Source organism: Amblyomma americanum, chromosome 2 (assembly GCF_052857255.1).
Source record: "Amblyomma americanum isolate KBUSLIRL-KWMA chromosome 2, ASM5285725v1, whole genome shotgun sequence".
Taxonomy (NCBI): Eukaryota; Metazoa; Arthropoda; class Arachnida; order Ixodida; family Ixodidae; genus Amblyomma; species Amblyomma americanum.
Window position 1 is genome coordinate 149,433,760 of NC_135498.1, and position 14,813 is coordinate 149,448,572.

A 14,813-nucleotide genomic window follows, 5' to 3' on the forward strand; every position below is an offset into this window, starting at 1 on the left:
AAGAAGAGCTGGTTTATTTGCAATGTAGGCAAAGCCGCGTCCGTTATCCTATTGTAGGGCGATAGGGCAGGCTGTTGTGCTGTGCTCTGCGGAGTGGTGGTTGCGACACAAAGCAAGCTAACCGGCCGCAGTGGTCGAGTTTCGATGGAGGCGAAATTCTAGAGGCCCGTGTACTGTGTGATGTCAGTGCACGTTAAAGAACCCCAGGTGGTCTAAATTTCCGGAGCCCTTCACTACGGCGTCTCTCATAGCCTGAGTCACTTTGGGACGCTAAACTCCCTTAAACCAAACCAAACAAAGCAAGCTAAAAATAGACCGTAGATACGGCGACAACAAATCATGATTTCGCTTTTGTGCAACAAAGCCGCTGCGATTTCGATGCTTTCAACTGGCAATAGTTGTGAGCACAAGTATTTTAGGGCTGTCCTTCTGGAAAGAATGGGAACTCAAGAAAGCGCCGCTGGGCGGAAGCAGCATAAATACGAAAGAGTTCACTGAAGGGCAAAACCGTACTTCGAGACCTATACGCTGCCTCCGTGCTAAGCTCACGATGGGTGAAACAGTGAAAGTGACGAGGACGTCGAGAGAAGAGAACCGACGCAGCACTCTGCTTGCGCTGCATGACACTCTTAATGAAGCCCCGTTCCATTTTATCAGTTTTTTTCAGTATGTGATTTGGCCTCGCCGCCTGTATGTCATCCCCATTCTGGCGGCACAGGTGGCTAGCATCCGGGAATTTATATCTTGCAGCGTACCTACGCAAGCAAGGCTGAGCTGTGCGGCATACCTGTACATTATAATATACGTACATGTGTTTGGACGACCCGGAAAAAAACGGATTCGCCTCCTGGCCGCCGGGCACAACCGCACGAATGTTTCTTTCCCGGTACCAGGTCCTGTTATTTACTGCACTGGGCAGCGGCAGCGGCACAGAAAAGGCGCATCTCTGACTGCTCGTGTACTTGCAGGTTTGTCACTGAACACTTGAACCTATAATAAATTCGTTACCCTGTACTGCTGCAGCACTGCCCTGTAGCCTGCAAAGATGGGTAGTGAGCAAGACGATAGATGCTTTGAGTGTGGCAAATCTGTCGAACTTGACGATGTTTGCATAGTGTGTAATGAGTGATTTTGGTCGTATCACTTGGGTTCTCGCTCGAGCATCTCTGAATGAAGTTACAAATAAAAGGGGGAATTTGATCGAAAACAGTGGCGCTGTACAACGTGTCGAGGGGTTAAAATTCCTGTGATTGCAGAACTTCAAGGAAAAGTAAAGTCGCTCACATACGCGGTTGTTTCTATGGAAGAAAGTGTTCAGGTGATGTCTGAAAAGTTTGACAAATCACTCCCTGAGTTAGCCAACATGGCAATACCCTGGCTGATACGAAAAAAAAAACGGATTGAACAGTTTGAGGCTAACCAAAGCAATTGACAGATTGAGGTCAAGAAAGAAATCGACGAACCAGAGACATAGCAGGAAATTATATCTAGAAATTCGCGGCATACTAAAAACAGATCATGAAGATCTTCTTGATGACGTGAACGCCTGTGCTGTATCGCTTGAGCTTCCGCAGCTACGACTAGTGACGTCACAGCAATTCACCGGTTGCCATGCAAAGCTGATAAGACGCCTGGAATCATTGTTCGCTTCGCATGGCAGGCTGTTCGTGATGACTGGTTCAAAAACCGAAAGAAACTGAAAGATGCATATGAACATGAAAATGTGTGCATCCGAAAAAATCTGACAACAAACACGAGCATTTCTCTGGGAGGCAAAGCAATGGGCGCGTGACAAGAACTATCGCTTCGTGTGGCAGAGTGGCGAGAAAGTTCTCGTCAGACAGAAAGAAGGTGACACAGCCATTGCTATCAAGTCTAAAAATAACTTGATGGCGCTTGCTTAAGCGCATCTACAAGTGTCGCGACCTCTTTATGCGTATTACTCCTGGCAAACTAAAGTCGCATCTTGGTAATGGGTGTCTCAGAGGTTTAAAGGTTTTTCATTTGAATATTCAGTCTGCCAGAAATAAACACCAGTATTTAAATTTATTTTTGATAGTATTGGCTTTTTTTGTTGTCATTATGCTGTTAGAGACCTTGTATTATAGCTATGAGAATGTTTTTTAAATACTCGGATATGATGTTTTCTACATGAATCGCTCATTACGCTGTGTTGGCGGCGTTGCCTTATTAGTGAAAGAAAATGTCAGATTTGACCTCTTGCCTGATTTTACCTCCTCGAAATGTGAATGCGAAATGTTGACAATAGCAATGTGTAACCATGTCTTTTCTCTCGTGTACCGCCCCCCCCCCCCCCCCCCCTAATGGTGATCACGCTACTTTCTGTGCGTCCGTGGAAACTTCCAGTACTGCATAACTAATAAGCTTAACTTAATATGTGACGGGGATATTAACATCGAGTTCATTTCTAATACTCGTGAGTCAGAAGAAATGATATGGTTTAAGAGAGCTATGGCCTAAAAATGTTACTTCTTATCCACCTAGAATTCTTAGTACGTCTTCGACACTAATAGATTTCTTTCTCCTCAGCTCCTCCATGAAAAGTTTTGCATCTGGAGTCATAACTTGCGATCTTAGCGTTCATTTACCTGCATATGTAGTCATCCATCATCATGAAAAAGAGACTAGTCTTCCGATGCCTTCGAGAAATGTTTCATCCAGAAACTTGAAAAAGTTTGGCCAAAATATATCAACTGTGTCTTGAGAGAATGTGCTTTCATCATCTGATGTCAACATATCTTTTGGTATCTTTTTTAGCCTGTTAAGAACCACTTCTTACGAAATAAGCTTTCCATTTCTTAATTTTCCTAAATCGAAAAACATCAGAAAACCATGGATTACTTGAGATTTACTTGGTAAAATAAAAACAAAGCATACGATTTTCAAGCATTTCTTAAGCAACAGGACCCCGAAGTGTCTAAATGATTTAAGAAGCATCGTAATAAATTAAATAAGGAGCTTAAACGTGCCAGAGATAGGTATTTAAATAATCTTTTTTCAGAATCGTCCAAAAACGCGGCTCGCGGCTGTGACCTATAAAAAACTAATTATTTCAAAACGTGCAGGAGTCAAAATGATTTAGTGAATTGGTTGTGAAGGGCACAGCGATTTCAGGAACTGATCTAGCTAATGTTTTCAACAATTATCTAGTGAACTTGTTTCCTGCACCATCAGGAGACGGCACCCAATGCTTGACTGGCAGCTATCATGACATAATTCTAAGCCTAATTTCGAAACGGAAGTTTTCTCTATGATCACGAAATTAAGAAATACTAGCTCCAGTGATATGTTTGACATTCAAGTCCTGCCGATTAAATTTATTGCTGACATTATTGCTCTTCCTTTTGCCCATATTTTCTATCTTTGTCAGGTGGAGTATTTCCAGCACAGCTACTGTGCGTAAAGGTTTGTGTTCTACAAAAATGGTGACTAAAATAATATAGAAAATTACAGACCAAGTTCTTCGAGTATATTGCCAAGTTTTTCTAAAGTATTTTTTCTAAAGTAAATTAAACATAACATTCTGATTTACTGTCAATGGGGTTTTAGGAAACATTGTTCCACCGAGCTTCAACTGCTTTATCAAAAAGAGTTCAGTTTAAAGCATCTTGAAGGAAACGATAAGTACTGGGAGCTTTTATAGACTTTACAAAGGCGTTAGATTATCTTAACCGGGGTATTTTTTTGAGAAAATTAGAATTCTATGGAATTCTTGGTGTTGCCTTGAGGTTAGTAAAATTCTACCATAGTACTCGCATGCAGTCTGTTTCAGTACACAACAGAACCGCCATATTTAAATCTACTTTGTTTGGTGTTCCTCAGAGCAGCATCTTGGGACCGTATTTATTTATTATTTACATAAATGATGTTGTTAACATTGATGATGACACGAAATTTCTGTTTTTCGAGGGTGACGATTACGAAAAACTTGTTAATCGCTCAAACAGCACTTTAAATAAATCTCATGATTGGTGCTCCTGCAATGGATAGGTTATTAATGCCCAAAAAAACTAAAGCAGTCGTTTTCCGAGCGAAGGGCAGATAAATTGTTCCAAATATTCTTCTTCAAATACACTGTCAGCCGATAGAAATTGTGACAGAATTTGGAACTCTAGGCGTTATTTTTTCAGAGCACACGCTGTGGGACTCGCACACTAATCATGTTATCACGACCCTAGCTCGCACTGCAGGATTAATCTACAGACATCGAGATCTATTTCCTGTTAGAACAAGACTGCAAATTTATCATTCACGGTTTTTATCGCGCATGAAATACCGCCTTTTAGTGTGGGGCAGGACAACCTCAAGAAACGTATGAAAACTGACAGTAATGCAAAATAAAGTAATCCGGATTATTGAAAATTCTTTACCAGACTACTCTGCAGACAGGTTGCTTAGAAAGTTTACACTAATTGACATAGAGAACTTGTATAACTATCACCTTTGTAAAAAGTTAAGGGATATGAAAAGAGACCAGGCATTAATCTCACAACTAACATGGCGAACTTGCAAACGAATGCGCATTATTATACAGCTCGACATCCTGAGCGCTGGGAAGTCCATCGTAGCCGCATTAATTACGGTGAACAAATGTTACGACACACAATATAAATTGTATTTTTTTCTCAAAGAAATTGATCTGATGAGCATTTCAGAAACAAAATTCAGAGATTTATTCCATTAGTTTAGAAATAGCGGTGATAATAAGTAATTCATTCTTTTCTCTTTTCTCAAATATTATAGATGTACTACATATGCACTACCTTTTATGAAATATTTTTTCTCAGGTTTGATATGTATGCTCTGTGCACCTGTTAATTCTTCTGTTTGGTTTTATAACTGCTGTTTTTTCGAATCTTTGAAGTCATTTTGAGCATGCATACTTACACTGCATTTCGTACTTCTACATTTCACAGAAACCGTCCATCATTTTTTAGTGATGTATAAAATGTCCATAAAATGTATTTTTTGTGTGTGTATGCTGATCTGAATATGTATATTGCATGATCTGCTGTTGCCTATGTAAACAAGGTGGTGGGAGCATGTCAAGCTGCTGTTCAGAAGCTTTTTCTTTCATCTCGCCATGTTTTGAAGAAACATGAAATAAACCGTATTCGTATTCGCATTGATGAATTGCCTAAAAGTGCCGGTCTGATATGGTATGTGCTGACTTGGAGTGTTCGCATGTTGCTTGCGGCCTTCGGTTCCCGTGAGAAGCGCGTATGGCTGTTTTTGCATACTGCGAGCTCGCTAGATTCTACCAGGAGGCTGTCCGATTTGTTAAAAGTAATAATGCACCAAAACTGAATCGCTTGTTTTGCCTGAAGCCTTTGTAGTAAGCCGTCGCTGCTCTTGATTTTGTAGTTATCTTGTTCGTTGCCCTCAATAGCGGCAAGTACGTTGGAAGCGCACTCAGCTAAAAAAAAGTACACATGCGAAGCTGCACTATGATGAATCCTACCACATCGACCCGTATGCTTATTTTCGTGTACAAATAAACTGCGCACTTCGGGCACAACTTCCTCGAGTGCAGAGCGCCGATTGTAATGCGCGAAAGCTTTTCATTTCGTCGCTATCACCTACTTGGTAAGAGCACTCAATCTTCTGGTGTCTCCCTACTTGACTTCTCGGCGAATGCTTATCTCATCTGGTGCCGCCGAGAGCCTCATCTAGCAGGCTTGTGACATTTCCACCCCGACAGATAGCTGTATCGTTTCTGTCTCGTCGTGAGTGCTGGAACGACTACTTGCAGCTGGTCGCCGCATGATGCCAGACCTGAAGGAAAAGGTGGCTTTGATCACTGGTAAGTCAAATGTTTGCTCGATCTCGGAGGCAGCAAAGTGATGTTGGCTATGCTGGTTAAAAGGCGTCCTAGGCGTATTCAGTGGTAGTTAGCCCCGCTGTGATGAACGGACGCGCTAACGCAGATTTGAAAACGCTAAAACGCTCACATCAACTTCGTACATTGAATGCGTAGTTAGGCGGATATATTAGAAGGATGGAAACAACGCTGAAGACGACACCAGTGAGCAGGCGAGGACGGGAGCTATGCTCGCACTGTCCTCGTCTCACGTTAGGTGTCACGTTTCGTTTTTTTGTTGACGTTGAATTTACGATGCCCTAAACGAGAAAATGCCAAAAACTCAGTGAAAAATAAATGAAAAGATTGTTTAATTACTTCGCCAAAAACGTGGTAATTTTTTCACTACCAGCAGAACAGAGCACCAATCTTGAAAAACAATTATTATAAGTTGACGGCTGGGCGTGCGTTGAAGGTGATGTAGCATCTCCCGTTCTAAGAAGCTGTCAACGAATTCCTGACTACCTGTTCTTCTTGTACCGGGTCAAGTTTACAGGGACGCTGTAGGGGACCCACGCGGCCGGCAGTGGCGAAATGCCGAAGAGAACGAAGTGTAGCTACCACGCGCGAGAGAACGCCCTGCCACCTGATTTTAATTCCAATCTCCACAAAATATCTCAAAATATGTTAATCGTTTTTTAAGTTTTCTCAATTCTTATTTATGAGCCGCTTGAGGCAAGTTTGGATCAATTTTCTCCTGTTTGGATCTGCATCAAACCATGGCCAATCCCTTATCGTTGGTTTAGGTTTAACGTCCAGAAGCGACTCCGGCTATGAGGGGCGCCGTAGTGAAGAGTTCCGGAAATTTCGACCACCTGGGGTTCTTTAACGTGCAGTCGCATCGCACAGTATACGGGCCTCTAGAGTTTCGCTTCCATCGAAATTCAGCCATAGCGGCCGGGATCGAACCCACGTCTTTCGGGTCAGCATCATAACCACTGAGCCACCGCGGCGGCTGCTCCTAGCTTTGGTGTGTGCCATCGCTTCAGAGGCAACAAAAACAACGGCCTTGGCCCCGGCCGGGTGCCGCTGTTGCCGCTCCGCCGGTATCTCTTTTTCGGCAGCCCTCTTAAAAATGTGGCCGCGGTCGCCTCCTAGGCGACCTCCACATCGTGGTGACCCGGCGAACCGCCCCTTCTTCCCCATCGGCGTTGCAGGATGGCGGGCTGGCAGGACACGGACTGACCCGCCGTTTAAAGCGTTCCAGCCACAAGTCGTCAGTGGGTGGTTCGCCCAGATGAGGGCTGCGCTGTTCATGAACGGTATCACTATCCAGCCGTTCAAGCACGCAGTCCACTGAGATGTCCTCCCGCCCTACTTGCTGCGCCGACTCGCCTGCCCTGCCTTGAGCTATCGGCCATGCGAAGAGCTGCGCGCGGCTGTATTGGTGAATTTCGGCACTTGCTACGTCCCGCTGCCGCACTACGACGCTACAGACCCGCTTTCGCCGCAGTCAGTATCTGGCATTGCACCAACCTCAATCTCGTCCACACAACCTCCATCAGAACACATCCCGACTCGGCAGCCCTTGGCTGCCTGCCCGCCATTCCTGCCTAGTGTCTCCGGCTCGGCCATCCCTCTCCACGACACACCAGGTAGGCTCGACATGAGTTTTACCGCACGTCCTCCTCCCGCAACTGTCCCCAGCGCGTCTTTTGGCCTGCCTCGTTGCGCTTCGTGTTCGCCCACGACCACGCCTCATTGCGAAAGTTCCCACCGAGAGACAGCTTCTTCACAGTCCCCACTACATCGTCCTTTACTGGCGTTGTCGCCACCGCCTCCTGACAATAAGAAACTCTCTGCAGCAGCATCCGTGTCGCGGCTTTCGGCGTCCCCGTCTGCTTCGTGACAACAACCAACAGCTCAACAGGCCTCTGTAACGACGTCGAAGCCGCGGCCGGCTGATGCTGAAGAGTTCTCGGCCAAGCCCAATCCTGCTAGCCACACTCTCAGCCCCTCCAAAGGTCCGCCACGCACTTAAAATCACACGAAACAGGACGAGAAGGCGAAATAAGAGACAGCAGTACCAAGCACGACGATTGTCACGTGCCCTACTTTGCCTGAAAAGAACCCTGAACCAGCGCCAGCTTCTGTCCTCAAGTCAAACCAGGCAACTTACGGGGGCCTTTCTTGCTCCCCACCGGTGTTAGAAACTTCAAAGAAGCTTCACACCAGTGGTTCGGCTGCTGCCAAACGCAAACTCGAGGGGAGACCACTGCACGCAACCTCTCGACCTCACTAGTCTAAGGTTCCAACCATGCTGCAACTTCATCAGCTGCCGTTTAGCAAGATGCCTAGGCTGAAATGGCCCGCAGACGTGCCCCTGGTTGCTGCCACGGTGCCGAGGCGGCCTCCGATTGTCGCTACATCGCCGGCGTCCCCCTTCATGAAAGGCTCGGCGCCAGCGGCAAGGGCGCCACTCGTGCGGCTGCCCGGCACGTTCAAGCCAGTCAGTCCATGACTGGCTGTGAGTGTGTCCTAGCAGCTACATGCAGTCCACCACAGCCATTCCCCAGCCTTGCACTTCACTATCGCTTCCGGTAGCTGTCAGCCTGAGTACTGGGAAGCTCGGCACGGCAACAGTTGCGCGAATCTCGCGACCCGCAACTAGAGATGCGAAGAATCGAAAAAGAAAAACACTGAAAATTTCAGAAAAACTTTTCTTGTTTTGTTTTCAATCAGGGTAAAATAGAAAGAAACCAGAATTTTCGGATTGAGTTTTTTTTTTTCGCATCGCAACTCATTCTTCGTCGCCAGCTATAGTTTTGTTGTCCGATCGCAGTAATGTACCTCCCGTCACTCGGAACGGGTGGACGATCACCATCGTCGTTTTCAAATGGCGCGAAAATTTTTCACGCTCCGACATATCTGAACATAAGCTCGACTATTGGCCAGTAATTCACCATAACGTGAGTATCCAGTTTTTGCTATGGTTTGTCCACGATCGTACATTTTGAAACATTTTTTTTTACTCGCCTACTGCAGGCAAAAAGCTGTTAGCGTGCTGTAAGTACTGTGACGCGTGCATGGCTTCCCTAACGCCACACGCCTCACAAAACATCTGGATGGATGAATTTATAAGGCTGAACCTTTAAAAATCGGGTGGTGGCTCAAGTCACTCAGCCATGACTCGTAAAATTCCACTTTTTTCATAATTTTAGCCACCAATGAGATTAGCTTCGCTTGGTTAATTCTACTCGTTTAAAATACACTCTTCCTTCACTCTGCTTAAACACCAATGCTTCGAATAAATCAGCCCCGCTGCTTTCCACTGTAGGGTGAATCTTTTACAGAAAAGTATCAAGTGTTCAGCCGTTTCCTCCTCCTCTCCACACGCACCGCACAACGTGTCTATATCTTGGTACCTACTCTATATGTCTTAGTCCACAAACCTCCCGTCCTGGCCTCGAACAACAAAGAGCTTCCCCTACAATTATCATAGATAATTTCTTTGGCAATTTCTGGCTTCAAGATTCAGTATGTCCCTAGTGCGGATTTCGTCAGCATTCTTGTTTTTTCAGAGCTCTCTCGTTTTCTGTAACCTTTTTCTTAACCGATAATTGCTGATTTTCTCTCCAACAACTCTCTGCAACCCCACAAAGTAGTTGCCTTAGTTACTGACAATGCGAGTAATATGCCGGCAGCATGCGAGAAAGTTGGCAAATTTCCGCCATTGGGTGAGGAGCGCATGGGCTGAACATCAACGACCTCATGCGCCTAAAATGATTGTAAGAGCTTCATGAAACGCCCAGAACAATAAATCTGTCAAAAACACTCACGTAGTTGCTGCTGCACTCCAACAAAAGCCGGAGTCAAGGTGCGGAATAGGGAGTTTCACTACGGTCCAACTGTCTAGCAAGACAAGATGGGACAGCCTCACCTTCCAACTACAAAGCCTTCTCAACAACAAGGAAGCATTGCAGGGGACTGTAATAATGGAAGATCTAGGGGTGGACAAGTCATTACGGGTGGTGGTCGCGTAGTTGCTTAGACCTGGTGACACCAGTCTTCTCGGCAATTACTATGCTTGAATCTGAAAAGGCCTTGTCGGACGTCTACGAAGTCTTTCAGTCTATCAAAACGCATGTCACTGCATGGCTGGAAACTAGCATATTGAAGCAAGAAGAATAGGCTCACATACTGCATGTGTTCCGCGGGCGTGAGCAGTCCTGGGTGCGACCTATTCACATCCCCGAGAACCTCCTAAACTCAAGGTATCGCGGCAGAAACCCTCGTAACGAGTAGATTGCGGCCACGTGGCGAAATTCCGAAGAGGACGAAGTGTCACGGGTGAGAGAACGCCTTGGGACCTTGTCACCGGCCGGAAGCTGCCGCCACCGCTCCGCAACTATCACCTGTCTGGAAGCCTCCTAATAAATGTGGCCGCGGTCGCCTATCCGCAACGCTAGAGGGGAATATTAGGTCAAGCTGTACTAGAAGATTTCAGTGCAAAAATACCTATGGTATGTGTTTTGTAGCAAGAAAAGAACTTCTGGGAATCCGGGCTTCCCGTCGTTGCCTTTGCGCGGCTGTCGCCGGCATCCCGCTTTGTTCTCCTCTTTCCCTTCATCCCGCCTCAGGCGGCGGAGAAGTGGCTTGGTGACTATCACCGTCATTCGGCCGGAGCTCCGCCCCGGCTGTCCAAGGGTCTTTGCCTTTGTTGCCTTTTGGCGGTAATTCGGGACCCGCTTGGGCGGCCGCGCGCCGCGCGACCGTCCGAGCGGGGCCCAGAGAGAGACTCGTCCGCACGCTACTGTTTGTCCGGGCCTGCCTTTGCCGTTCGGACCAGTGCATACTCGAGCTCGCCAGCGCGGGTCCTCGACCCGCAGCGGCTCGAGCCTGTCCAGGGTTCCAGCGACCTCCGACAGGCGCACCTTGCGTTGACTTCCCACTCTCTCTCCCTATGTCGATGGGCAGGAAATCGAAAAAAAAAATTGTGAACGACATTTTCTTTTTAAGGCGAAAGCTCTACTTGCCTCATGAGTCCGCCGGAAGTGTCCGCCTCACTTGTCAGTCAAATGACGCCATTAAAACTAAAAGAAAAAAAGAAAAAATAGAATATAAAACAAACCTTTTAAAATGAATGAAAATAAAAGTAAAGCAAAACAAAAGAATGAAAAACAGATTAAAAATGAAGAGTAAGATGAATAAAATTAAAATAAAAATTTATGAAAATAAGAACAAAATAGGCAGTGGTAAAAGGGAAATCAATATCAAATAGGCATTAATCAAAATTAAGAAGTGAAATTAAAATAACAAAAAAAATACAACGCATACTGCCATAGTGGAAAAAACCAACGTTCTAGAAAGTTCGATGCTTTCGTGTTCCTACACGTGAGCAGACTTAAGCTCTATCAGAAATTTTTTTCTCAACAGCGCTACCACTGTTTTGTGCAAAGTGGGCGTAGTACGTCTGGGTATATAATTCTAGAGTAGCAACAGGATTACTTTCAATTTCCCATTATTATCCCTATCAGCTATTGTATGGTGGCGGCGAGTGAACATTGGAAAGCTGCATGTCGGCTAGGGGAAACGCCGTCGTGCAGGTGCGCAGATAAACGTTGACCTACTCGCAGTCTACAAAGTGAACTGACATCGCGCACACCGCGGGCGGTTACTTTGCACCAACGGAGGGCATTACTTTTCTCTAGAACGCCCGAACTGCGTGCTGTGAAATCAGCTGCCATAGCCGCGGCTGCCGGCAAGGCGACAAAGCAGAATGCAATTCCAGGAAAGTAGCTGCGCGTGTTCCCATCGAGGCCGTTTGAAACCAGGCGTTGTGGCCAGATGTCGTGTGTTGACAACGGAGAAGCTCCAGAGCACGCAGCTCGTGTGTTCTAGATTAACAAGCGTTTCGTCCTCGGTACAGGCGCGCAGTCGCTGCTTGCGGGAATCGATCCCGTGACTCGACGTTCAGCAGACGAACGCCAACGCGGTACACGTGTCTTCGCTACGCCAGCATTTTATTGACTTGCGAGCATGAGTGAGGCCTGCGGTAAAACTCTGGCGGATACAGAGTACATAGATGCCTGGTGGCCCGATGTCGGGCAATACCGTCGGATGTGGTCGAGTCGCGGCGCATTTCCTTATAAGGCGAAACTTCTGCACGCTTGTTTTATCAGTCGATTCCAATACTTAGACAGTGTCTGGTTAGCCGAGGTGGCCTTCTTGAGCTTTTCCCGCAGAAAAAAAAAATTAGACTAACACGGTTTCTGTACACAGACGATTTTTCGCCCCAGAGGGGGAGTTGGCCCCGTCTCGCTTCCGTTAAATCTGTCCCTTATGTACACACACCCCGAATTAATAGCTACGGTGTCATAACTATTCCAAAGCAGTTAGGGACGTTCAGAAAGCAGGAAAACGCAGCTTACTTTGCAGAATTGTACGGAATCTGGTGTTCCGCACTACACGTAATAAAGCGATAAAGTGCGAAAAAGTCATCCAATGCTGCTTGCGCAAGCAGCAGCTGTAATAGATTATTTTTTTGTTGTTAAAAAATTTTGAAATAAAATTTGGTGTTTTTGAAATCGTGCATTCAAGGAGTGATCAGAATAGATCCGGCAAATATCAAAGCATAGTCTGAGGGCTTGTCGCGCTGGTGAAGTGGGATCTCTAAATCAACACCTTTTGTTCGGATGCGATCGCGTTAGATTGTTTAAAAGAAAAAGCTTAACTAGGTTATGGAGCAAATAAGATCAGTCTGTCTGTTTTGCATCCTTGGTATTCTACAGTCGAAGCATGCTTCATTCACAAATCTGACATTAATGCAAGCAGTTCGAGTGCTCGAGGCTCAGTGGGCGTGGCCCCGCTGGAGAAATCTTCGGGTGACGACCGCTCTCTCGTCTCCCACCACCCCTGCCCCTCGCCCCGCGTTCTGGAGTTCCTGCTATGAATGGGAAATGCTACAAGATTTGATGAGAATTTGCAAATGTTTGCGCAGACACACTGCCTGGTTTTTGGCTGCCAGTATGCGCTCAGTACTGTTTCTGGCGCCCGACAAAATGGTTGCCGAAGTTGTACACCGCTCTGACATGAAACCTTGGAGCTTCCACAATACGATGGTCACTGCTTGCCTTTACACAGGGGCCTCGTCGGGCATCGGCGAAAGCACGGCCGTGCATTTCGCCTCCCTGGGATGCTGGCTCTCCCTCATGGCTAGAAACGAGGCGGGTCTGCAGAGGGTCGCCGAGGACTGCTGCGCTCGAGGGATACCCCGGGACAAGGTAAAGTGGGTGGCTCCGTCCGCCTAACTGTCAAAGCCTTAGCCTTATGATAAACACTACCGCGTTGTCCTGCGGCTTGTAAACCTGCTTAGCTTTTAATGCCAACCGGCGCTTTGAAGGTAGGTTAAAAAAATAAGTAAATTGCGATACTTCTTGGTGCGAAATTTGAGCGCTACTCCGTAGAAGTTTTGATTTTTCGGTATGTTGACATGAAGAATTTGAAAGATACGTTTATATATGCACATTTACAAAGCACTCTTAATTTTCCATGGACACTCTTCCTTCAAGTAACACTGCTCTTTAATACTCCTCTTAATCTCTGTCACGAAAGTGGTTTTTTGGTCGTGGAAATGGATGGAGATATGTTCAACCTTAATTCACAGCACCGCCTGCCAACGGAGAGCAGCGTGGCGCGACTGCGAAGAAGCAGTGTTTGGGTGCGCGTGCCGCCGCAGACAAACCTCCCCTCCTTTAGCCACCCTACCACCGCGCATGCAGCGGTTATGGACGACGGCGCTCATGGCGCGCACCCCCCTGTCACAATCTATGAGCGAGCGGCTGTACTTTCGTCTCCTCGGCACAACCGGTCTCGAGGGGAGAGCTCCCCTCGTTACCCTCCTCTCCCATCGCTCCCCTCGCACTCGGTTACACCGACGGCGACGGCGCCCGGCTCAAGGGCGCGTAGGAACTGCGGTGTAAAATTTCTTGGTTCAACTTCGAGAATGCAGCGTGTAGGATGCTCTCGAGTTTTTATAAACGAAGGCGGTTATTTGCACTGTACGATGCGGTTACCCTGGTGTGACTATATGCTGGCGCTGAATGAAGAATCTGCCGGTCCAAAAGACATTTCTTGGGAACAGCTTTGAACACGTACAGAGCTCATGGGGATGGTTCCAGCTGCTGTATACTTACAGCAGGGCGGAGTATCGCGAATTAACCGTAAGCGCTCTTTAGTCCGCATTTTTGGCCCTATAGCAGGCTGCGGTCCACTGCGATTGCGGCACTAGGGAAGTAAGTGTTATAGTATCTACTTCTATCGAACTTTGGCGCAAATCGTGTCTTTACTCATATACAAAATGTACAGACATAATTACATTTTATTTACTTGCATATTCTTCCAATGCCCAACACTATACAGAATGTACGATGAAAAACGCACAAATGCAAGAGAAAACAGAAACGCTAACTCATCGCACCCGAGGTGACTGTAGTGATGAGTTGACCCAGTACGCTCAAAACGGCAATGAACTTTGAAGAACGGACTTGAGCGCAGGTCTTAAATATTTCTGGACTATTTTCTACTACGCATTTTTGAATACCGTATAGCTGCCAGTGGATGTCATGCATGATGGAAGGGTGCTGCAGGCACTTACGGGGAGGTGCGGCCCGCGAAAAATATGGAGTGCGTTTCGCAGTGAAAGCTTCATAGGCTCCGAAAGCGCTACTGCTGGAAACGTCATCTCTGACAGAAAAATGGAAACTGGAAAAAACCCCTGCGCGCTTTCACCTGGCCGGCGGAGCCCTTGACTGAGGGCCACCGACCACTGATTAGAAGTGGACGAGGTCAAGAGAGAAGACTTCTGGGGATAGAACCAAAGACAGGAGATCTCTGAGGATGCCCCGAAACAGCAGAAAGAAGCAGCACTGGAGTTCAATAAAGTTCTTCGTTCCTTTGCTACCGCATTCTGTCTCTCTTCTTTGCACGTCTA

At 46.6% G+C, this 14,813-nt stretch overlaps 1 protein-coding gene across 1 annotated transcript in view; it reads left to right on the forward strand.

Moving 5' to 3' along the window:
• The first annotated feature begins 827 nt into the window (after positions 1-827).
• LOC144121896 (meso-2,3-butanediol dehydrogenase-like) overlaps positions 828-14,813 on the forward strand; it is an 81,668-nt gene continuing 67,682 nt past the window's right edge. Inside the window, exons 1-3 of the mRNA XM_077655335.1 lie at positions 828-968; positions 5,723-5,824; positions 12,965-13,104. Coding sequence (XP_077511461.1) covers positions 5,785-5,824; positions 12,965-13,104 — 180 coding nt within the window. The 5' untranslated portion in view covers positions 828-968; positions 5,723-5,784. The remainder of the gene's footprint in view (positions 969-5,722; positions 5,825-12,964; positions 13,105-14,813) is intronic.